Source organism: Ptychodera flava, chromosome 21, assembly GCF_041260155.1.
Source record: "Ptychodera flava strain L36383 chromosome 21, AS_Pfla_20210202, whole genome shotgun sequence".
NCBI lineage: Eukaryota > Metazoa > Hemichordata > Enteropneusta > Ptychoderidae > Ptychodera > Ptychodera flava.
Window position 1 is genome coordinate 13,586,193 of NC_091948.1, and position 22,932 is coordinate 13,609,124.

General features: G+C 39.5%; 3 protein-coding genes across 3 annotated transcripts; 2 read left to right on the top strand and 1 right to left on the bottom strand.

Annotated features, from left to right (window-relative positions):
* Positions 1-1,223: 1,223 nt before the first annotated feature.
* On the top strand, positions 1,224-1,982 carry LOC139121470 (fatty acid-binding protein Fh15-like). The gene has a single exon (XM_070686370.1). The coding sequence runs from the start codon at positions 1,304-1,306 to the stop codon at positions 1,718-1,720; it is 417 nt and encodes a 138-aa protein (XP_070542471.1). The 5' UTR covers positions 1,224-1,303; the 3' UTR covers positions 1,721-1,982.
* Positions 1,983-7,600: 5,618 nt separating this feature from the next.
* Positions 7,601-7,990, top strand: LOC139122211 (fatty acid-binding protein 2, liver-like). The gene has a single exon (XM_070687634.1). The coding sequence runs from the start codon at positions 7,601-7,603 to the stop codon at positions 7,988-7,990; it is 390 nt and encodes a 129-aa protein (XP_070543735.1).
* A 9,646-nt stretch (positions 7,991-17,636) lies between these two features.
* LOC139122212 (fatty acid-binding protein 2, liver-like) lies at positions 17,637-18,035 on the bottom strand. The gene has a single exon (XM_070687635.1). It carries the CDS (start codon positions 18,033-18,035, stop codon positions 17,637-17,639), a length of 399 nt encoding a protein of 132 aa, XP_070543736.1.
* Between the last annotated feature and the right edge of the window lie 4,897 nt (positions 18,036-22,932).

Below are 22,932 nucleotides of genomic sequence, written 5' to 3' on the forward strand. Positions count from 1 at the left end.
TAACAGCTATTATAGTATTTTCATACTGCGGATTGTTCGGAAAGAGGACACAATGTGTAGTAGTAAAAATACATGGCTGAGTTAAATAAAATGAAACATGTAAGCTTCTGTACAATTTTCGCAAATGGCTTGAATATTATTTTACTTACATGTAAAACTTTCTCAGAATGTAGCGTGATTACGAGATCACAAGACATAAGAGAGTTACATCGGCAGGCTTGCCATTATCCTTTGTGTTAAATGGTATACGAGGACCGTTAACTGGCCTAAAAGTTTACTGGCAACCAGAATATCAGGCTATTCATAGCAACAGCGAAAGTCAGTTCCTAATTTCACTTTTTGGTAGACTATTTTTCTCTATTTGGATGATCAATGATAACAAAATAACAAAGTGACGATTTCAGTCCAAAATATTGATTGGCATTTCATCTCTCTCTCTCTCTCTCTCTCTCTCTCTCTCTCTCTCTCTCTCTCTCTCTCTCTCTCTCTCTCTCTCTCTCTCTCTCTCTCTTAAATGAGTCAAAACTTATACTTTAGGCTGCGTTCACAAATAACGATTGGGGGGGGGGGGGCTGGAGGAATCTCGATTGAAATTTTTTTTTTCAGACCCCCCCTAAGTACCCTAAAAAAATTTCAAATGCCCCCCCCCTCTATATGGTCAAAATTTTTCAAGTCCCCCCCAACTATCACAGGCCCCCATATTTGTAAAGGATGTGAGCGCAGAAAAAATAAACATGTATTGCGCCGTACTGCTAACAGGTGTTCAACACTACCTGTATTAGCACTTTGTATAGTCATATTCCAAAGGCCAGTTCTTTAAATGCATCAGTGAAGTTTTTAGATTTATTGGTCTAAAAGCCAACTTGCTCCTGTTGAAGAGCACACAAAATGCAATCATGAGAGAGCAGGAAAATTGTGAATTCTGGCTAATTGCCGTATTGCACAGTGACCTACCAAATAACGATCTTTTCGTGACGTAACTTACATAACTTGAACCTATAGGCGGTACAGGATGATCGGATTAGCCGTACCTGCGACTCATGGACTTTCATGACACACTGGCGCAGGTGTGATTTTTTTTTAAATTACATTCAGGTGTGATGAGGTACCGGGGTGAAGTTCCGCCTCGAACCTCGAGAGCTGACCATTAAAAATCAATCAATCAATTATGATAATGAGATGTCATTCCAAAATTTTACTCGATAAAAGAGACCAGATCTACCTTTGAGAGAGCAGACGCGTGTTGGACAGAAAAGCAACTCAAGTTGTAGTATCAATCCTGTGACAACCGAATCCCGTTAAAATGGCTTTCGTCGGCAAATGGAACTTCGACAGAGCGGAGAATATGGAGGAATTTTTGGTTGCAGCCGGGGCACCCTCAGATGTAGTAAGCGATGCCGTTCGCAAGAGAGGCTCCGTGGAATACTCCCAAGCTGGAGACAATTGCACCATCAAGACAGTCTCCAGCGAAGGCACGTTGGAACGCACCTTCCAATGTGGCAAGCCGTTCGAGATGGAAATTCCAGGATACGGCAAGAAAGCCACGGTGGTTGCATCGAATGAAGGAGGCAAGCTGGTGTTCAGGGGATCAGGTGCGGATAAAATCACCGAGACTCGTGAAGTCCAGGGCGATACCATGGTAGTCACCCTCACCAAACCAGGAGTTGACATCGCTGGGAAATGTTTCTTCAGCATAGATAAAACATCGCGAAAATTCTGATGAGACAAGAAGAAGATCATGCGCAGAAGGTGTAGAGCTATGGAGATGCGGATTATTCTACAATATTAATCACATTGCAATGAAGGAAGAGATATTATCATGATAACTATAGAACGATTAATGTGTTCAGTGTTACTTTCACGTTTTCTGAAATATTTCAAGGGGTTGTAGCTCACAGATTACATGTGATCTTTTATACTCATAATTTTTACGAATTATGTTCTTGATTAATAAACAAGATAGATTCTGCTTTCAAAATTAACGGTGTGTTCCTTGTTTCTGTAACGTTACTTTAATGCAAAATGACTGTGTTACACTGAACGTACGTGTATACGTGGTGCTGCCATAGTCTTATCGTGATTGGTAGCTTTTATGTTTGCCGCGATTGAACATCTATGAAAACTCCTAAGTTTCTTGTGGCAGGACTCTAATTTTGAATCTGGGAGATTTTAAAATCCCGCTGACACAACATTGTAAGTTTGCTTACACATAGCCACCATTCCCCATAATTTCGATCAGCGAATTTGTGTCCTTCACATGATTATACAATCAATACATATTCATAGCGACAACGGATAATCAGTTGTGTTTATAATATTCAATTTATGTGCTACAATCGTCTCTGAGTCCAGTTTATTGCGAGTCCAGAGTGACGAGGCACCGAAATTGCCATAAAAAATAAGTTTACTATACTATATACGTATATATGCACGTTTTAGGACTCGGTGATGGTGAAGTATTTGACATGTATTTCCATGATATTACGAACTACTGTATTTTCATACCAAGGATCCTTTCCAGAATAGGACACAATGTGTAGTACTGAACGTACATGGCAAAGTTTAATGAAACGGTTAAAGCATGCAAGCTAATTCTCTACAATTTTCGCAAAATGTCAGCATATTACATTTAAAGTTTTGTCATTAGTAGCCTGATTACGTGATCACAACATATGTATTTAATATAGTAAGATCAGCAGGCTTGCTATCGTACCTACCGTTACATGATAGTACGAAGACCGTCAACTGGCCTCGTACTTTACTGGCAACTTGAAATGTCAAGCTGTTCAAGTTTTTGATGTTTGAGATGCATTATTGACATCGCTGATTGATTAGCAGGCTTCAAGTGCAGACAGACAAGTACTACCCCACCCTCATCATTAGAGTCGTATGTTCCCTTTAGGAGGCGTTTAATAATTATGGCCAGTGAAGGACTGACAATTTCAGGGGTCATCTGGAATTTGAAAAGATCAAAGGGGCAATCATGTTTATTTCACTTTGATAGCACGGCGGCAGGGGGCAGTTATTTTCAAAAAATATGTCAACCCACTGTCTTCTTTCAGCGCTTAAAAGAAGTATTGGAATACGGTAGACTTATGCGAAAATCATACAGTGTTTACAGGTTTTAACCACTTTATCGTTGTACTCTGCCGTTCATTGTTTACTACTGCAAATTGTGTCCTATTGAATGTGGGGCCACATCAATCACAATCATGTGAAGGCCTACTGCTTTTTTCAACCACAGTCCCTCTGTACACGGACTGTGTTTCAAAGTAATTGTAATTATCGCAAAAAAAAACCCCGACAAAACCATCAAAATTAAAGGGGCAGTTCTTAATCCCTGGTTTTCGGATTAGTTCTTGTAACATTGAGTACTTACATAGTGTTAGCCCTTTGTTTTCAATTGGATTTTTTATCAAGTTAGTCAATTTACTTTTCAATAAAGCTGATAAGTGACCTGCCCCTTAAATGAAGCAATGACACTTTTGGAAAGGGCCATGAAATTTCTCCCGATGGGTCACTATAAAATGTTTTATTGGGCGGAAAGTTTACTTATTTTTTTGACTTGGGTAGGAGAATAATTTACTGGCTCATTGCTACCATAATAATTGAATACTCCTTTAATCAAGGTATATCGTAGAGTCAATGTATTTTTTCCTCTAGGGCATACATATACTTGATATGGTGTATTGCAATCTTTTGTGCGGCCAGCTTGATCTTAACTTTACCCATTCTGGCGTACGAGTCGCCCTCAATGTATGTCGTTCCCAAAAATCTAACTTTGAGCGCCATCCCATGCAGCAATCTCCACCAATTTGCGATAACAGTTTTGCGCCACCAACGATGATTATCGTAAAATGTTAAACCTCTTCAAAGTGGCACTATGAAAATATATCGCCGAATCTTCATTGCGCCACCAACGATGGTTATCGCCAAATTTTAAACCTCTCGACAATGGCACTATGAAAATATTTCTTCGAAGATGTGTACTGAGGAACTGAATACTCAAAGTCGTGCTCTTTCTTTCATTGGCTTAAAGTTATGCCAATCCTTTTCTAACCAGACTGAGTCTTGTCTTGCATTAATTCAAGTCAGTCCATCGCCTTATGGGGTGAGGTTATAGGCTCAATACATCTGCTTGAAGTTTTCACACGAAAGTGACTCATCACCTACGTGATCTTTAGTCATAAGAGCAAACGATGAAATATTTGAATTGATACTACAAGACATCGAAAGGTCGGAATTATGTCCCTTAAATAGAAAGTTGACCCTTGTGCCAGCCAGCCACACACGATTATCGGTCACACTGACTTGGACACATCAGATTTTGCTGAGCTGTTTTCACTGTGATATTTTCGCCAGGTGATTGAGTACCGTACGTAGTGAGTTCGAATCCGATGGAAAATCTACTGAATTTTCTACCCTGGGTTAATAACTCTGCTGGTGGATAGAATTGTCCCCGAGGCTGTCTTTCGCCCAGTGAAGCAATGGATTCATTGCTCTGATAAAGTTTGTGTGTGATGTGTGATAGTGAGTATGTGAGTGCTAGTGCTTCATGTGGAGGGGTCACATCAGAATAATTGTAACAACTTAGCTCGGTTATTGAACCACTCTTTCATAGGGTGGGGATTCGGCCAAATGGTTTTACTGTGATGTCTTCGCAAGGTGACTGGGTGCCGTACGTTATGAGGAGAGTTCAAATCCTATCGAAAATTTTCTGAATTCTTTGAACTTTATTATGCATAGCTTTTGTCAGTCCCAAAGTTCACTTTTTGGTGGGATATTTGTTCTATTTTGATGATCAAAGTAACAAAATCACAAATCGACGATTTAAGTCTTAAAATATTGATTAGTATTTCATCACAAATTCACGAGTAGAATTCCAACATTACCAGATTTAGTTTTCAAAGAAACACATTGTCCTTCTCTCTCTCTCTCTCTCTCTCTCTCTCTCTCTCTCTCTCTCTCTCTCTCTCTCTCTCTCTCTCTCTCTCTCTCTCTCTCTCTCTCTCTCTCTCTCTCCAGAAAACCAACATTCTTAGGCCAATTAATCTAATTATATCCACGTTTCATCTGAAGATCTCCATTCTGAGCATAATATTCACAACGTTGCGTATCAGATTCATAATCGATCTACTGTCGGCCAATTACCCGTCGCCTTCTATAAGATTACACTCTGTCGTCTTCAGTGGTATAGTGAACCCATCACTTTCGGCATTTGTCACATCTTGACATTGTCATCTGGTGATTTACCCTTCTCCAAAGCAATAATGGGGTAAGTGCAAATTGATTGCCGATTTTACACGCGAACAAAACATGATGAAGTAATTTGCTGCAAAATGAATCGAGTACATCTGCCCATCTACGGACGCAACGAGAGTTGCACTCGCCGGTCATAATATTATTGTTGCACTATAATACTAGGCTTATAGTCTTTTATTGTCGCTTTCTTATGTTCCAAATAAAATAATTGTGTAGTTCAATCACATCAAAGACAACTGGCAGTTTCCATACAGCGAAGAATGTGATTTGCTTTCCATAGACCAAAACTTATAAAACCTGAGGCTCAGTTCTGATGTAATGTTTAAAACCGTGTACCTTGTGGTGTAAATTGTACAAGCATGTACTTGCCTTTGGATCAGTTACTGGTTGTCACTTTTGCATTACATGAATTGAATTCAGGTTTGGCAGCAGCCGTGCCTTTACAGACTACTGTCTACAAACCAAATTGCTTAAGAGGAATATATGAGTTCATCATGATTTATCTACTTGTGAACTCGTTCGAGTGCCGTAACCCTTTACAGTCCAAAAATAAGCCATAGTACCACACGACTGTCACAACATGCGGAGGTGCTTTGAAAAAAACCGCAAAACACACCTTCAACTGTATTTCATATACGACGTTATTATGTTACAGGATTTAGCCTTGTGCCGAGACGTCATATGTCACAGGGATTGATAAGACCTGTCGCAGCGATTGTGTCTTCCGAAGTGATATACAAAGGAGGCCATTGTACGCCTTTGTTGTACTTTACTGATTTTTGACTATTTGTTAAGGTTTATACACGCATGGCTCACAATTAACAGTATGGTGATTATTTTCCTAATAAATCCTGTAACAGTGAACTAAAACATGCATGAGATACCCAGCTATCAAGTTGATGAAATGTCATTTTTTCGCAATATGTCTTGTCAACCAAAGTGCAAAGTGCTAAAGAGAGGCACAGCAGTCTGACATACAGCAAGAATGGTATTGAAGCAACTTGTAACTCGTGAAAGGTCGTCACTTTTTCGTTCGGGCGGCGTGCGACTCACACGCACCTGACTTGAATGATTAGGTACTCCCGATTCTGACGTGGTGTAGGGACTGAGACTTTAACAATTTTTTCTAATAAATCCCCAGTGAACTAAACCTATGGGGTACCCAGCTGCCATCACAAACAAATGAAACGTCATTTCTTATCGTATTTGCTATCATATATCTTGTCAACCAGGGTAGTAACGACAGACACACAGACATAGCAACAGTTGTATCAAAGTAACCTCAGCCTAATGAAAAATAGCCATGTTTTTCGCTTGTTGTATACATATTATCTCTCAGACAACGCCAGTCAGAGTTTTTTTATTTAACCTTTGCTATTTACTCAGTCGGCTGACAGCCAAGCTTCCTTAGGTTGAGTGTTTACCATATACACCATGCTGTAAAACATCATTGTGGATTATCTTAAGCCCTTGCAATTGATTTATAAGTAGAATGAGAAGACATCATGATAAACCTTTGGCCCCTGCGTGGAAAATATATCTCATACCTACTCGAACGTACATTTTGCAGGCCGATTACCCTTACAGACACGAGGGCAAATTCTGTGAAGTTAAGCATTGTGACTGCAACCTCTTGCCAAGACCACATAGGTCGAAAATTATACAAATGCTAAACTTTAATACCAATGAGATAGTTCAGGCATGATACCGAAAATGTATCTGTCGAATGTATAAACATCCTGCTTTGTTCATCAGTAGCAAACTCTCTTTACTCGACTATCTGTGCGTGCGTGTGTTCAGAGAAAAGGAGTGGCGTAAGTTATAACTAACAATAAACAATCCAAGCTGAAAAGCAGTCTTTCTAAACTTGCTTGAAATTTAATCTCCTGTTGTTCCCTAGCGTGTACAGTGTGATATCATTGTTTGTTTCATGTTCCTAAGTTAGTAATACCAAAAAGGAGAACAGTTTACATTATATAAAATAAAAATCTTATTTAAGCGCTTAGCTTATTTTATAACGTGAACCTAGACAGTACAGTCTAATTAGCCGTACCTGCGGCACGGATGTACTTTGATGCAAGAAGTCTGTGTTTGCGCATCTAGTGAGTCATATTTACGTTTGATGAAGTTCAACCAATGGAGAGACTTTAAGGAGTGACTGGTCTAATTAATAAACCGAGATAATGAGGTGTCATACCAGTCTTTCGCTCTATAAAAGACACAAGATCTGAGTTGGTCAAGCAGCTGCAGACAATTCGTCCTCATCGGAAGAAGATTTCAGCAGTGCTTCTCCTCTTGACTTACTTGGCAAGTCGATTCCCGTGAGAAAAATTACAAGATGGCTTTCCAAGGCAAATGGAACTTCGACCGTGTGGAGAAGCTGGCTGAGTTTATGAAGGCTGTTGGAGCACCTGCTGAGGCGGCAAACGAGGCCGCTTCCCTAACAGGCTACGTGGAGTACTCCCAAGCTGGAAGCAGTTACACCGTCAAGACCGTTTCCAGCGGGGGCACCATAGAACGCACCTTCCAGTTCGGCAAACCGTTCGAGATGGAGTTCCCGGGTTACGGCAAGAAAGCCATGGTGGTCGCATCGGACGAAGGGGGCAAGCTGGTGTTCAAAGGGGATGACATCACAGAGACACGCGAAATCAAAGGCAACGCCATGGTAGTCACACTCACCAAACCAGGAGTTGACATCATCGGGAAATGTTTCCTCAAAAAGGCCTGAATGGAGACTGACCAGGTAAACTGCGAGAGGCATGGCGCTGTGGATGTAAAGAATGCGGTAGAAGATGAATGAATGCTAATCAACGATATCGATTTACTGGAGAGACTTTACGAAAACCGATCATTTTGAGTCGTCCGATTCCATTTTTACAGTTTGTTTTCAGTAATTTTCATGTGTTGATAACTGTTCGTTTTTATAAGAATTATCATTTTTAAGGGAATAAACAACTGTTACGGTAGCTTTGCTATTCGGCTCCTTAAACCTTCTTGTATCATGATTTTTTTCACAACCTTACAAATCACGGGATCGCATGTTACCGTTGTGACAGTGATGTTTTTTTATGCGCCTGTCCATGTTGTTCGTGAATTTGTGTGTGTGTTATGTGTTTTGCCCTGTTTCGATCGTATGGCTCTCTTCCCCTTCTCTGAATTCGGAAACATCCAAACTACATTTAACCTGTCTCGTGTTTAGAATTGATCCGGGTAGTAGTCATTCTGAAAGACTTTTTGGATTCAATTATGATTTCATGTGAAGCTACTCACCTATGAACGTCCACACCGTTGCATCAGTTACGGAATCCGAAAAAGTCACATGACACTGTAATGGTAAAACCTAGTGTTGTTAATCTGTGAACACAAACAGCGTTTTCATTTCCAGTTTGGAAAACTCCATCCAAAATTAAAGGGTATATGCATTGTTTGTTTAGAGGGATACATTCATAGAGGGATCCTATTTGAATTTGGTATTTTCGGCCAGTGCTTTAGAATTGATCCGGCTCGTAATATACTGTTCACTAATATTACCCGTTTATTTCTGGACATGATACGCTTCTGTGCGAATTTCTATGCAAATTTCCCAAAATAGGAGGAAAAGCGAACACTTCCTACTCTTATACGAAGCAACATTTTTGCCCTTTCAGACTAAACTGGCGTGAGCATGAGACACATGGTGCAGGACACCGTATTTAACTATGGCTGTCCTGGATCTACAAGACAGTAATGGAGACATGTAGTAAATGCACGCGCAAAACTGTAACTACAAAATTCTGTCGTACATACTAAAGTTTGCAATATTAGCTATCCTAACTTTGCAAAATTTGATGAACTCGGAACCTATTGATTTAAGCAGAACTGGTAATCTAAAATGCTTGATTTGACGCACTCTTGCATACACAAAATGACGTTGCATGTGTTTTGGCTCTATGATAATGAAACAAACTTTGTCTTCACGTTTTCCCCATCTGGATCATCATGTCCGCAGGCATTCTCGGCAATATTCATGCGGTGAATTTGGAAAATAAATTTATGAGCTTCACCCGGAGGTGTAGGCCAATCGACTTCTAGCCTGTCCCTAAATGTCAATTACACTAACACTATCACAGTATCATCCATCAATCAAGAGCTGAGACAGGTGTCGCTCGCTTAGCAAACCAGCGTAAAGGTTTCTGTATCCTGGCACTAATGTCACCATCTCCCGTATCGAAATTACCATCAAGATCGATTGTAAGATTTTACCGTAGAACCCAGGCCAGAAAATAGATGCCGGATCTGCTATGCTGTTCACTCAAAGTCATACCAGCCGTATGTTCGTTCAACGTTTTGAGCATTATTTCGATCGTATCACAAACCGTCTTCTTCGAGGAGTGCAAGTTTGTCAGTATTTTCTCAAAGTCTGCAAATTTGTCGTTTGCATAAAAAAGTTTAAAAATATGAGCGTATAAAGGTGCTTCCGAAAACGGAAGAGTAGCCTAGACAGACTTCCTTTTCACTCGCCAACACACAAACAAAAAAAACCCCGAAAAATCGGCAACAGACATGTTTGGAGTCATTAATTTATGCACGGGTCATCCAATGGTCTCTGAACCCGGCACTTAAGAAATATTTAAAGAGACCATAAACATAACTTTTGATAATATTTTCATTATTGTGTTCTGATAACAAGTTATAACATTCTTATCTTCTTAAATTCTGCTGAGATACAAAGTATTAGAATTGTCAACACGCCAATATGAAATTATCGTTTACAAATAAATTATGGTCAGAGGTACATATGTTCTGTTGTTAAGGTATTAGGCGCCTTAAAATTGAAAAACCTTAACTTTGGCTCAAATTTTCTATAGTGATACTTAAAATCATTCCATTTCGAAATCAAGATTAACAATCAGAGGTCACCATGCAAAATTTGGTACTGGGGAAGGAAATTACCAAATATTTACTGACACGTGAAATTCAAAATGGCCACCGTCCCTGTGTTAACTCTGTCAGAATATATTTAATTTTCCATTTTCATATAAAAAGAGAAAAACTTCAGTTGCTCTATGAGCTTCAACATGAACCCCCTAAAGCGGTATATCAAAATTGTAAAAGTTTTGAGAGTTCAAACACACGTACAGATGTGTTGAAAAGTGTAAGACTTAGCATTTTGACATGAATTTAGGATTGATAAAATGCATTTTTCACACAGAATAACAGTTAAGCTTTGAGGATAAATCATTCTTATGCCCTGTTTATATGCGCATGTTGGCGTTCAGGACTTGTTAGGGAACAGGCCACTGTCTATGTTCTGTATAATTGAAAACTACCGCATATTTTCACAATCATCTGTGACCATACAGGATATCGGAATGTTTTGTTTGATATAAGCCGTAGCTTGCCTCGTTTTCCCGTGTACCTGTTACTGATATCCGCAGGATACAGAGCTTGTTTTAAATTTAAGCGATTAATTGACACAACGCCAAGTGAATCACAATGAATCAATACAGTGCTTGGTGATCAGGGGACTGTCTATTGCAAGGAGGTTAGTAGGTTACCTCCATGGTAGGGGAGCCGCCTTCCGCCCAGACAATCCCGGCGATCCTTGGTCTCTCAGGAGCAGCCTATTTTGAAAACTGTGGATGCTGAAACAAACTTCCATCGTTTAAGGTGAGGTCATACCTAAGTTCATTTTCCATACTCAGTAATCGCAATGAGGGACATAAAAACAAGGCCGCACAAAAAGGACAATTTTAGACTAATGGTAAAAAATACATGGAAAACTCGATAGTGTGAAGAACGTACTTTGTGTACAATTCACGCAGCTCAAAACCTTTGATCATTACGTGCATTGACGCCTGATCAGTTTATGTAAATCTTTATATGTGATGTATATCATGATCTCATGAATTTTGTTTTGAACCAGCCCTGACTTCGTGACTTTACTCCCTGACGCAACGACATTTTAAAAACAATTCAATAAACTTCAAAGTTAGATTTAGCCCTGCTAAACATAATTTGAACTATCAACGAGAGTAATCGCTTGCATCTTCCAGTTTTATAAACTGTTTGACTCTAACAGTCTCCTAGTCTACTGTAGGTTATCAATGCTGCAAACAAAATTAATGGCGAATCTCAGAAGACAGTTTGGTATTCAGCAAGCAAGAAAAAAACATGTTATTACATGAGATCCATTAATCTAAAACAATGCAGCATGCATATGACATCGATCGATAGAAAGCTGGGAATTTTTACAATATGAAAATAATGCAGTATTCACAAAACATCAAAGTTAGGGATTGAATAGATAACTCACCAGACAGTGATGCTGCTGATGTCAAAAGTACGGCAGATTGTAAATACCTGGCGCTATTCATCAGTTGTCAAAGAGACCAACCACTGTATCGTTATGAGATATCATATACGCTATCTGAATATGGAGAATTTTGCACACATGGGTGTTACTGTATTTGAGAAATACTTCAATAAACCACTTTTTACTGGCTTATGCAATAGACCATGCTTATTCGTTTAATTGCTTCTAGAATCAAAAATCCAGGGACATATTGAATTCATTATTACTAATTTGGCACTATGTTACTGAAAATCAGAGCGACCTGATCACAATTCATCATTTTTAGAAACCTTGTAAGTGTCGCCAATGTTTATGATTTCATGTTGTTTGGGTAGCAGGGGTGTCACTCTGAAAGGCTTAGCAGATTCTCGTTCTGCTTTGTCTTGTTAAAAGAAGCAAAACTCCTACAATAGCTCTTAATAACGGCAGCTTTTGGCACGCACTGGCATTGAATAGTCTTACCGCATGCACCAGTACCCCTCTTGTTCAACAAATCTATTCAAAGTTTATTAAATACCTTTACATTACAAGAGGTGAAATATCATGATATGATGCGGTCAGCCGTACCCAAGCTTGACCTCAAAGTGACACCGTTGAAGGTTGAAGGGCGCTATCCGCTATTAGACACGACGTGTACCCATCTTGTACACTCGCCTTCAACCACGAAGAAAATGTATGTACTCCTACTCTTTGCTGTACAGTCTTTCATAAGTTCATCCCCAGCATTTCCACTTATAGTTTCCTGCCTTAATGGCTAGACCAGTGATGGGACGTTGCAGGAATAGTAAACCTGATAGAAGATATGTATAAGTATGGTTTTGTTGTCTGTCTGTCTGCCTGCCTGCCTGTCTCTGTCACTGTCTCCCTCTGTCTCTGTCCCTCTCTCTGTCTCTGTCCCCCCCCTCTCTCTCTCTCTCTCTCTCTCTCTCTCTCTCTCTCTCTCTCTCTCTCTCTCTCTCTCTCTCTCTCTCTCCATAAAGGTTAAAAACGAATAAATTGGGCATAGCGTACGTTGACACACAACTGACAGTATCTGTCACAATACTTTGAACCTGCCAGACCATCGAAACTTTCAAAACGATCGACAGGGCACGGTTCAGATCAGCAGGTCATGCTGGTAACATGAAGTCATCTTTATGTTGGCCTCTGAGGTCATGAATTTAACCCGTACTCTTAGGATGGCGCACTATTTGTTTCAAAATCAAAGTCGAAATGTACAATGATTGTAACTCACTTACTGAATAACCTTTTGAGATGCATGACAAAGAATATCACGCGCAATTTGGATAACATTTTTACCCTATAACGGACTTTCTGACTGCCGATGGGAAAATTAGCATGTTTATTCAATGGGTAAAGCCTCACATCTCGTGAAATTCCTAGGCTACTGCGCCAGAGAACGAAACCCTGTGCAGCCTGCACGTCAACTCAACAAGGTATGAAAACAAATACCCGTGAGCAGAAAAAAATACCCGAATACCCGTTAAAGGTACATAAAAGTACACTCAAGTGCTGGCCACAAGCTACACGTAATATTCTGACTCTTCTATCAGGTATAGCTATAGCAGTGACTTCCATTCCTGTATAAGTGACCTGCCACTTTTGGCTCTGTGCCGAGATGTTTGAGGCACGGTAGAGGAGCTCATGATCCTCTTGAATCGTGTACCCCAGCGGCGAGAACGAAAATAGCATTGGGCCCATTACACAAGAGGGATGCCTCATTTGAAGAGGCTGGTGCAGTTAGTTCAAGAGAAAATTGTACAACAAAGAACTTTACAATATTATTAACCTTTCGTTATTGACGCAATAAAATCTTTTAAGAAAAATCTTACCATCTCAACCTTAATCATTTTCAAAAAAGACTACTTTCATAATATTACATCGATAATTTCTCAAAGTGTTGATAAGTGTGACAGACCATTCAACGTAAATCAGTTTAAAACCTCTCACTCTTTTAAAATGTAAAATTTTACTCCGTGGCTTTTGGTGCCTCTATGGTGCGTCTGTTGAAGTTTAATCGCTGTACGCCCCTACATCTAACACCAACAGACGGTTGTAAATCCGTGTCACAATTCGGCCAACCAATGAACGAATTTGCATTTTCAAAAAAGAAAATCGAAATGGAGCTAATTTTCAATTTTCAAATGGTTTTATCATCTTAAGTATTAACTTTTAGGCCTATTTCTAAAATTTAAGATCTTTGGGCTGAGATTGAAATATAGGAAACAGGTGTATACTGCTGTGAGGATGGCACTTTACGGCCATTCAAATTTACCTCTGACAGACTCTCTTTCCCACAATGCCTATTTCCGTTTTTTCAATTTCCAATACACCAAATGTCTGATTTCCCATTTCATTTGGGGCGTTGCCCAGTATCTTTTTCATACTATGGCGAAATAACTGTATCGAATTGGAATTAAGGTGCAACATTTATCTCAGTGTGACCAAATGTACTTTAGGCGGGGCTTGGTTACGATAATTGGCACAAGATACTTTTAAAAATTAACGGGAATGAGGGACTGGTCAGTTTCTTTGGCCTTGAGGCCCGTGGATTCATGGGGTCACCCTGTTTTTCACTTTGGTGATGGGGTCACCTATTTTGAAATGCCCAATAAGGGGGGGGGTCAGTGTGTTTTTAAATTTCGACATGGGCTCATACTTGCCTAAAATGCATCAAATGCATCGTGCTAGCCATGAATTTCATCATTCAGTTTCATTTTTCGGCGCGCCCGAAGGGCGCGTAACTTTACTAATATGAGGTTATTACATAAATACCGCAAAGGATGCACGAGGACATTGGCACAGCGTATCGCTCGACGCGAAGCGGAGGGTGATGCACGGCGCCAATGTCCTTGTGCATCCTTTGCGGTATTTTCGTGTTAACCTTACTATTATACATCTTACATTCTTCACAGGGACATCAAATTGTCTAGCTTTGGAAACGCAGCTATCTGTTGGCAGGGTAGGGTGCGTGGCTATGCAGGTCATCAAAAGGTCAACATCGCCTTTTGATGACCCGCATAGCGGCGCACGCTACCCCGCCAACAATAGCTGCGTTTCCACAGCTACAAATTGTCTGAGTAGTGACCGTTTTAGTGCAATGTAATCATTTTTTCTTCCGATTTATAGTGCAAATGTAGAACGCTATCTCAGACGGCTTCTGAAAGCTCTAAAGTGTGTGTATTACACACGTACGTACAGAGCGCGCGAGGCTGAACAAACTATGACCAGTCCCTAACATCGTCTCACATACTGGAAGAGAAGAAAAAAAACTGTTTTACGCGCTATCCATCAATGTCGCAAACTTGTACGGTGTAAAAATTGTGACAGCCATCAGCCAAATGAGAGTGCGGCATCCACGTTTAATTTATTCATGATCAGCTGTCAATCTTTGTATGCAATGATGTTCTCTGTACAATGATCTAAGTACCCCGTCATAGTTTTTAAACCGTATGCCGGCCAACTTTATGAATTGCATACACAACCCTATCCAAATCTTGACCTTGAAGGCGATGATATCATGTTTAAGATAGTATCGTCGTACACTTCGTTCCCAGATTAAATCATAGACAGTAGAGGGGGATTCCCCCCCCCTCCACTGTCTATGATTAAATGGGCGCAATTTGTGGCGCAATAAGCAACATCGCGCCAACGGAAACAATAATTTTGCTACGTGCAATCGCGCCAAACGGAGTTAGGTGATGATATGAATGATAGGGTTGGCAACTTGGCAGTCCATCGCAATTTTTTCAATTTAGCACAGAATAGCAACCAAATTACTTGTCAGCTTGAAAGAAAAAAGTGTGATGTTGGCTTAGTGTGAAATACGTTCAAATTATGAATAGAAATGAAGTTTATGAAATCGAATTTAGGACGATCGGTGTTTGGTGATCTCCGTTTTTAAAGTGCACCATTCCTAGTCTGCCCTGCGTTCAGTGATACCGAGAGGCGACATCGGACCTGTGCCCCTGCAACTTTCAGTGACCTTTCAAGAGTACAGCCCTCACAAAACAAAGTCTATCGCTCTAAATACATAGTTGTCATTATACATTGTACCATATAACGAGAATAAAAATTCGGGCATGACATCTGTGATTTAATTTCAAACTTCAAACTTATACGCATGGAAAGAACGGTAAAATTTGAATCGCACTTGGTTGCAAACACATCTTCGTGGTAAATCACAGTGATATTGGGGAAAGGGTGACGGACATTGTTTTCATTACCAGAAAGTTGCAATGAAATGTTACCGTGGTAACAGTGTGTTGGTAGACAAGTTTGCTACAGATGGGGACATGTGGATGCGCTATCCAATCATGCGATCTATAAGTCGGAAGCAATCACACTCAAAGTCTAAGCCGAAATGACAAAGTAAAATATTATTGGCTGATAATTTTGTGCAATTATCGTTACCGAGCCCGCCCCAGTACATTTGGTCACACATTTGGTTGCACTTTAATTCCAACTCGATACAATTATTTCCCCCATAGTATCCAAAGATGCAGCAGCCACTCCCCAAATGAAAGGGGAAAATTGGTTATTTGGTATATTGGAAATTGAAAAAACGGAAATTGTGCATTGTTGGAAATAGAGTTTGTCAGAGGATAATTTTGATTGCCGCAAAGTGCCATCCTCACAGCAGTATATGCCTATGTCCTACACTTCAATCTCAGACCAACGATTTTAAATTTAAAAATGGGCCTAAAAGTTAATAGCCAAGATGGTGAAACCACTTGAAAATTGAAAATTAGCTCCATTTCGATTTTCTTTGCTGAAGGTGCAAATTGGTTTATTGGTTGGCCAAAATGTGCCACGGATTGTTGTAGCCTGTTTAAGTTCCTACCTTTCTCCAAAGTTAGCCGATGTTCCCACTTGTTAATGATATCTATAGTTTTCTCATTATACCAAATGTTAGCCTAAAATTGAAAAGTTTTGCCTCGTTGACTGTCATCTGACATTACACGAAGCATAAACGTCATTTGCTGTCCCATTTACGTCGTATCTTGTTAACCTAAACGCGAACGACAGACAAATTGACAGAAAGCTTATGAAAAAGTTGCAAGTCAACTCAAATCAACTCACCCAAAGACAGCGTTGACGCCAAACCAACTCAGCACACTTTCTATCCCGACTGAAAAACAAACTTAGCCCATATTTGACTTAGCAAAAAAGACACAGTGAAATTTCAATTTTCGTTAGTAACGAGAGAGTTAGACATGAATTTACCAAAATCATTGTTTTGCTTGAAATTACTGACTCTCTTGAGATTACCTGTGTACCTTTCCTGTCCGTTAGACGTCGCTCGAAGCCATGCTATTGAATTCCCATTCAGATTCGGATTTTGATCGAATTCCGCTAGCTTACGCTTGACCCATCTCCACCGTGTCAAATACCTAAATACCTTGTGATGAGGGAAATTTTAGGTAATTCGGTTTTCTGATCGCAAGATTCGCAGGTTGTCCTATTTGGTAATGAGAGGGGATATTGAAGTTTCTTTAAGTACAATTTGAGAAAAATCCCCACCTTCATTTACAAGCACATCCTGACCGTAAAAACAAATTAAGCACTACTGCGATTAATTTGTAACCGGAATAGTACAATCTAACGGTGAAACTGACATTACTGGTTATTCTCTGAACCAAAATAATACTATCTAAGGTTTCTTGTCTCAGGTGATGTGAACAGATGGTTTTAACAAGTCAAATGAAAAATACTGTTAAACATTGTTTGAGTGCAATAACATGCAATCATTTTAGTACTCTTTTTATAGAAAAGAATTACATAAAAGCGATTTAGAGTAATGCTAATGATAATCAGAGAAGATAGAAAAGTTGTTTTAAACAAAGGGAATTACATTTGACAGCAAGTTAAGAAACTAGTCACAAAACTGATTGTGCTTTCATAGTTCCCATTAAAACTGCAGCAAATGACAAGAATCAGGTGAATGAAATCTTCCAGAGTCTGCTGAAAAATTCACGATAGATCAGTCTGTTGGCATCGACGGCGGTCGTTGTGCACTTGCTGTTTGAAGTATTTCTACTTATACACGATTCAAGATGCGTTTTCCGACGACGGAGACTCCAGGCTTGCTGACGGTGATGGTCATGGTGTTCCCTTTGACTTCACGCGTCTCTGTGATGCCTTCTCCTCCGGTGCCCTTGAACACCAGTTTGCCTCCTTCGTCTGATGCAACGACGGTGAATTTCTGGCCGTAGCCTGGGATTTCCATCTCGAACGGACTACCAAACTGAAAGGTGCGGTCCAGACTGCCTTTGCTGGTTTGTGTCTTGATGGTGTAGTTGCTGCCTGCTTGGGAACATTCAACCATGCTGGTTAGGGTGCCGGCGTCCTGTGCTGCCTCGGGCGGTGCGCCGGCGGCAAGCAAGAACTCGGTCATGTTCTCTGCTCTGTCAAATTTCCATTTGCCAATGAAAGCCATGTTGAGGTCTCCACACGGGGAAGGCTTTGCCGTCAATCAGTGTAGTCTTGGCAGTGATCGGCGATGTCCGAGTCAGTTTGGAGTTATTTGTGCAGAATTTGGCCTTTTATACAATAAGTTAGCAAACTAATTAATTAAAAATACTGAAGATGGCACCGACATCGCGATAGAATGTCAAATTTCTTATAAATGTTTCTCTCCTCGACGAACTTTAACAGACATAAATATGGTTCACCTAATAAGCAGTAACTCCTGTCTTATTTAATCCAAACTGAGATCTTTTGGTACGGGTCAACACCTCTACCTTATGATGGCCAGGTCTGTACAACAAGACCAAACAGTGTTGACATTATTGTACAATCAAACATATCTTTGTTTGACCACAGGAATACTGTGGTTTTATATTTCCACGAAACAAACTGGATATGTTTATTGCCTACATTTTCGTTACTTGACCAACATCCCTGCAATGGAAAATAGTTTTGGTGTCGTTCTGTATACCTAAACACACATAAGATGTTGGAGGGGATCCGTTTACAGAATATTCAATGTTCTAGTTTAATATTGAAATGGTTAATTTACATTTTATGGTGCTGTACTTGTTCCATTTTCATACACTGAATTTGCAAACACAGACAGAAAATAATTATATATCTACGTGCACAGACAGGTGAGCATGAGTTTCCGACGACCATCGACGCTTAGTTTTGAATTAATTAGTACAGTTGAAATCCAAACACGTATATAATGACGATAATTCAAATCCAAAATGCAAAATTAATAGCCACAATGGTTGTGATTTAGCCACATTCAATCGGAGTCAGATGTTGAAACAATGTTCAGTCCCGCTCATCTGTTTTCTGTTTTTACTCATTTAATGTCATTAAATGTTAAAGATCTATTAATTAAAACAAGAATACTGGTCTGAGACAAGTTATCATGGGTACGTATATTCTTGTCTCATTGTGGTAGAGATACCCCTTTTATACAAGCCACACAGCTGAATTTGTCACCTTTCCCCACCCCCACTACTACCCCCCCCAAAAAAAAAATGTCGGAAGAGACCCTGTCTTTCCCACGGTTGTAATTTTAATTTCTTTCAATCCAGTCTCTTCAATAATGACATCCATATCTTCCTTCGCTAAACTGATCTCGAAATCACCATTGAATGCTAGGAAAGCATAGTCTAAACATCTCCGCTCTGTAAAGTTCTTAATTCGCATAAAGTGTAACTGTACCTTGACATGACGAAGCTTGAAAAAATACTGGATTAAAAATTAAAGATTAGCTGTGGCTTGGCTACACGATGATTTATGTGAAAAAATCTTGTGCGAATACTCAGGTTAATCACGTTACCGAAATTCCTCCACAAGGTTGCTACCTGCACACTCAGCGATACAGTGGATGCTGATGATCCTGGCTTCGGCATTACGTCAATACATTACTCAATAGCTGCGCCTAATTTATCTTGAAACTTGCAAATAATTGATGGCCGGAAAACATATGTCCTTGGTGTTATCGTGTTCACCTGGCTAGTACGATGTTACGGAAGTGTGCTTAACCAAGCGATCTGTCCCTCTAAATATGATTTCTTCTTTTTACCCGCAGTTCCCTCTTGATACTATTATTTAATCTAAATTGATCCACATTTTTGGAGATAGCTGTAAATTTCAAACATTGAAATTTTACTTCTTCTAAGCGATCTAGGTTGAAAAACTTTTCAACCTCTTAAAGAGGCGATGGCGCGCACACTGCGAACCACGTGACTTTTGCTGACGTCAAACGCGACGTGACTCGTGCTAAGAGGTAAACTTAGACACCAAGCGATAATCAGTGCAAGATTTTTTTCATTTGATGGCGACCAACATTCCCGCTATGACCAAACAATCCCTCCCGAGATTCCTCTTTACATTTTGTACAAGAAAATACCCACTCTTTACAGAGACTGGCGCTGACAACTCGAAGGAGACGCTCGCGCCCACCACGCCTAACTTTATAGCTTTATGCGCACGAACTTCGAGGAAAGAGTGTATTTCAGTGGTGAAATTGTGGAATCACTAGGTTTTCTGACCGATGACTTTGAATTGCACAATTATAAACTTAAGACAACTATCACTGTTGTGAATACAGCGGCTCTCATTTACGAAGATGTGAGCAAACCGTGAGCATGACAGTACAGCGGCCACAGTGGTGTCGTTGTTTTAGGGCAAACCAAAAACACTAGGCAAAAGAAATACTTTATAAATGGCATAGGTACATTGCTATGTAGAACCCCCTCTCTCCATGCTAGAATCATGGAGGTAACCTCCATGCTAGAAAAATCTGAAAGCATCTGGGCACATACGTATAGCTCGCGAAGCATTGTTCAAACTTTTACATGTTTCTTCGCCGTAATTCGGTGTTTCGGTGTCCGTACAGGTAAGAGATGCTCAAGTGTGAAAAGTCAGTAAAGAAATCATCACCTGAAAAAATTAGCTTCAGTATATGGTCCAATTTCAAAACTCCGTTACATATGCACACAAAATGCATATGATTATTATCTTCCTTATCAAAGCTGCATCAATAGCATGATCAATGCACCTCAAAGTCTAGCAATATTCAGTGCAAAAATTCATTGGAAAAGAAAATGAAATGATAACAGTGTGCCACGTTCATCGAAATTCATTCGAATTTAACTAATGAATAAATAGTCAGTCAAAATTAATGCATTATGTTTTGATATTTTTATGTCATAAAACGACTGATTCATATAATATGCAAAGTTATGCTACGCAAACTTAACTTAATTTATTACCGTACCATGACATATTAATATGATTTCAAAGTCACATCAAGTTTAATTCACTACTTCTTCAGATGTAATCGAGTGTGGGCCAAAATTACTAGTTATGCAAATTTCTCTAAATTATGCAAGCTACTGCCTGCAGAAATACATTAGATGTAGACCTATCCATGAACATGCCAAACACAGAACTTCATCAGTTTAGGTTGTAAACCTTATTAGTCACTAACAGACACCCGCCCATTATTCGATAACAGCCATGGCACAGGCTGCCTGAGGGGGCTACCCCCCAGATGCTTGCCAACAATACTTGTGTTGTCTGTGCCTAGTATACAGTTTCCCGTATTTGGACCTTGTCACGGGTTTTGCACGACCAGTTATTTCTATAAAACATTAATTTTAAATTAGTTAATTTGTTGAAATGTTGTATCATTCAAAATGAGAAAAAAGCAGTGGCCTTACTCGTGAATCCTAGTTTTCTGTATCTATCGTGGCCGCTCAAATCTTTTTGATCGTGCCAACAGCGGTGGTCTGAAAGAAAGGCGTTTGAAGTCCTAGGTTTGCTCATCAGCATGGTCTTCCAAATAAACCCTTCACTCACCGTACAAGCAAGATATCCAATGGCCGATATGATTAAATGTATGAGAGTTCAGCAATCGCTACATAGAGCCCTGCCTTTCTAAATATTGCAATATTGATTCTTTCTTGTTTATTTGTAAGTACGTTCTGATGCTTCATCTCTTCCAAACCAATCAAGATACAGAAGATCATCATCACCTCACAATCTCACAGTTTGAATACACACAGATATAAGGAAGTTAGTGGTGAAAGTAAAAATGTGTTAGCTGACCTCCGAATGAGACTAATGGTGGAGTCCGCTCGAAGGACAAACATTAAACAAACGAATTATGTTCCAAATTATTATACCAGTCTCTCGATATCAGACTTTTGCACAGGTAATCATGAATTTGCGGTTTAGAATTATATATGTTATATATATATATATATATATATATATATATATATATATATATATATATTATATATATATAATGTTATATTATATTTGTACGTATAATATGTATGTGTATGTACAGAAAACTGGAGTCAAGCGATGGACAAGCCTGTGAATGTTACAAAAGCATAACATATTATCAAAAAATACTTGACGTCAATAATCCTTTGGAATTTCCCCATTTGAATGACGTATGTGATATACATGAAGTGATTCATGACGTTTTGTGAGGTAGTACGGTACACACTGTTATCATATCTTACAGTGTATGCTCTCATAACATGCCGACTTGGCCTAGCCGCTGAATGGCAGAATAAATTTGCAAGCAACAATGGATTTTTACATTCACTGGAACAATGTCGGCATCGATACACTACGACGAATTGTTGCAAGCTCAGATCCTCGAAAGCTGCAAGTTGGCCTTACAAATCTTAAAATTGGAATAGCGAAGCATATTATTGTGTTGAAAGCAATCAGACCCTACTAACTTTTTTATAACTCTATACATATTAAAAGTAAAAATAACAGCAGCCTTGTGATTATCTTGACTACACCATGTGAAATTAAATATTGAAAATTAAAGGGCCAATTAGGTTAGAGTTATCAAAACTCCTTGGGATAAATTAAAGATAAAGACAGAATCTTGCATTTGTGGTTTTTTATCGTACTGAAACTATATAATCTGATGTATAAGCAAAATATTAGGAGACGGGCAACGATGTAAGTCGTAGCTGCTGGTAGCGATATGTGCATTTATGCTGTACGGGTTGTTGTCTGTAAATGGTGGCGCCAGCCGGACAAGGAACAGGTATTCGAGGTCAACGTGGGTCATCTAAAGGAAGAACTTCGACCCCAAAATCCAGGGTCTATCGTTCTGACATAAAGTTTACCAACTAAACGTACGGCGTCGAACTTTAGCAATAATAAAATAGTTTCTATTCGTTTCAATTTTTCACGTTTTGACAGCCGATTTCATAAACTACTCCGTCACTAAATTTGAAGTACCATTATTGGTTTGCAATTTAATGACCCCCAAAGTATCTATACAACTACGGGCGTCGTCTAAATTGGTACTTAACACAACGATGCTCTCCAAATCA

Coding starts and splice junctions, on each gene's coding strand:
- LOC139121470 (XM_070686370.1), top strand. CDS start 1,304: ATGGCTTTCGTCGGCAAATGGAACTTCGACAGAGCGGAGAATATGGAG.
- LOC139122211 (XM_070687634.1), top strand. CDS start 7,601: ATGGCTTTCCAAGGCAAATGGAACTTCGACCGTGTGGAGAAGCTGGCT.
- LOC139122212 (XM_070687635.1), bottom strand. CDS start 18,035: ATGGCTTTCATTGGCAAATGGAAATTTGACAGAGCAGAGAACATGACC.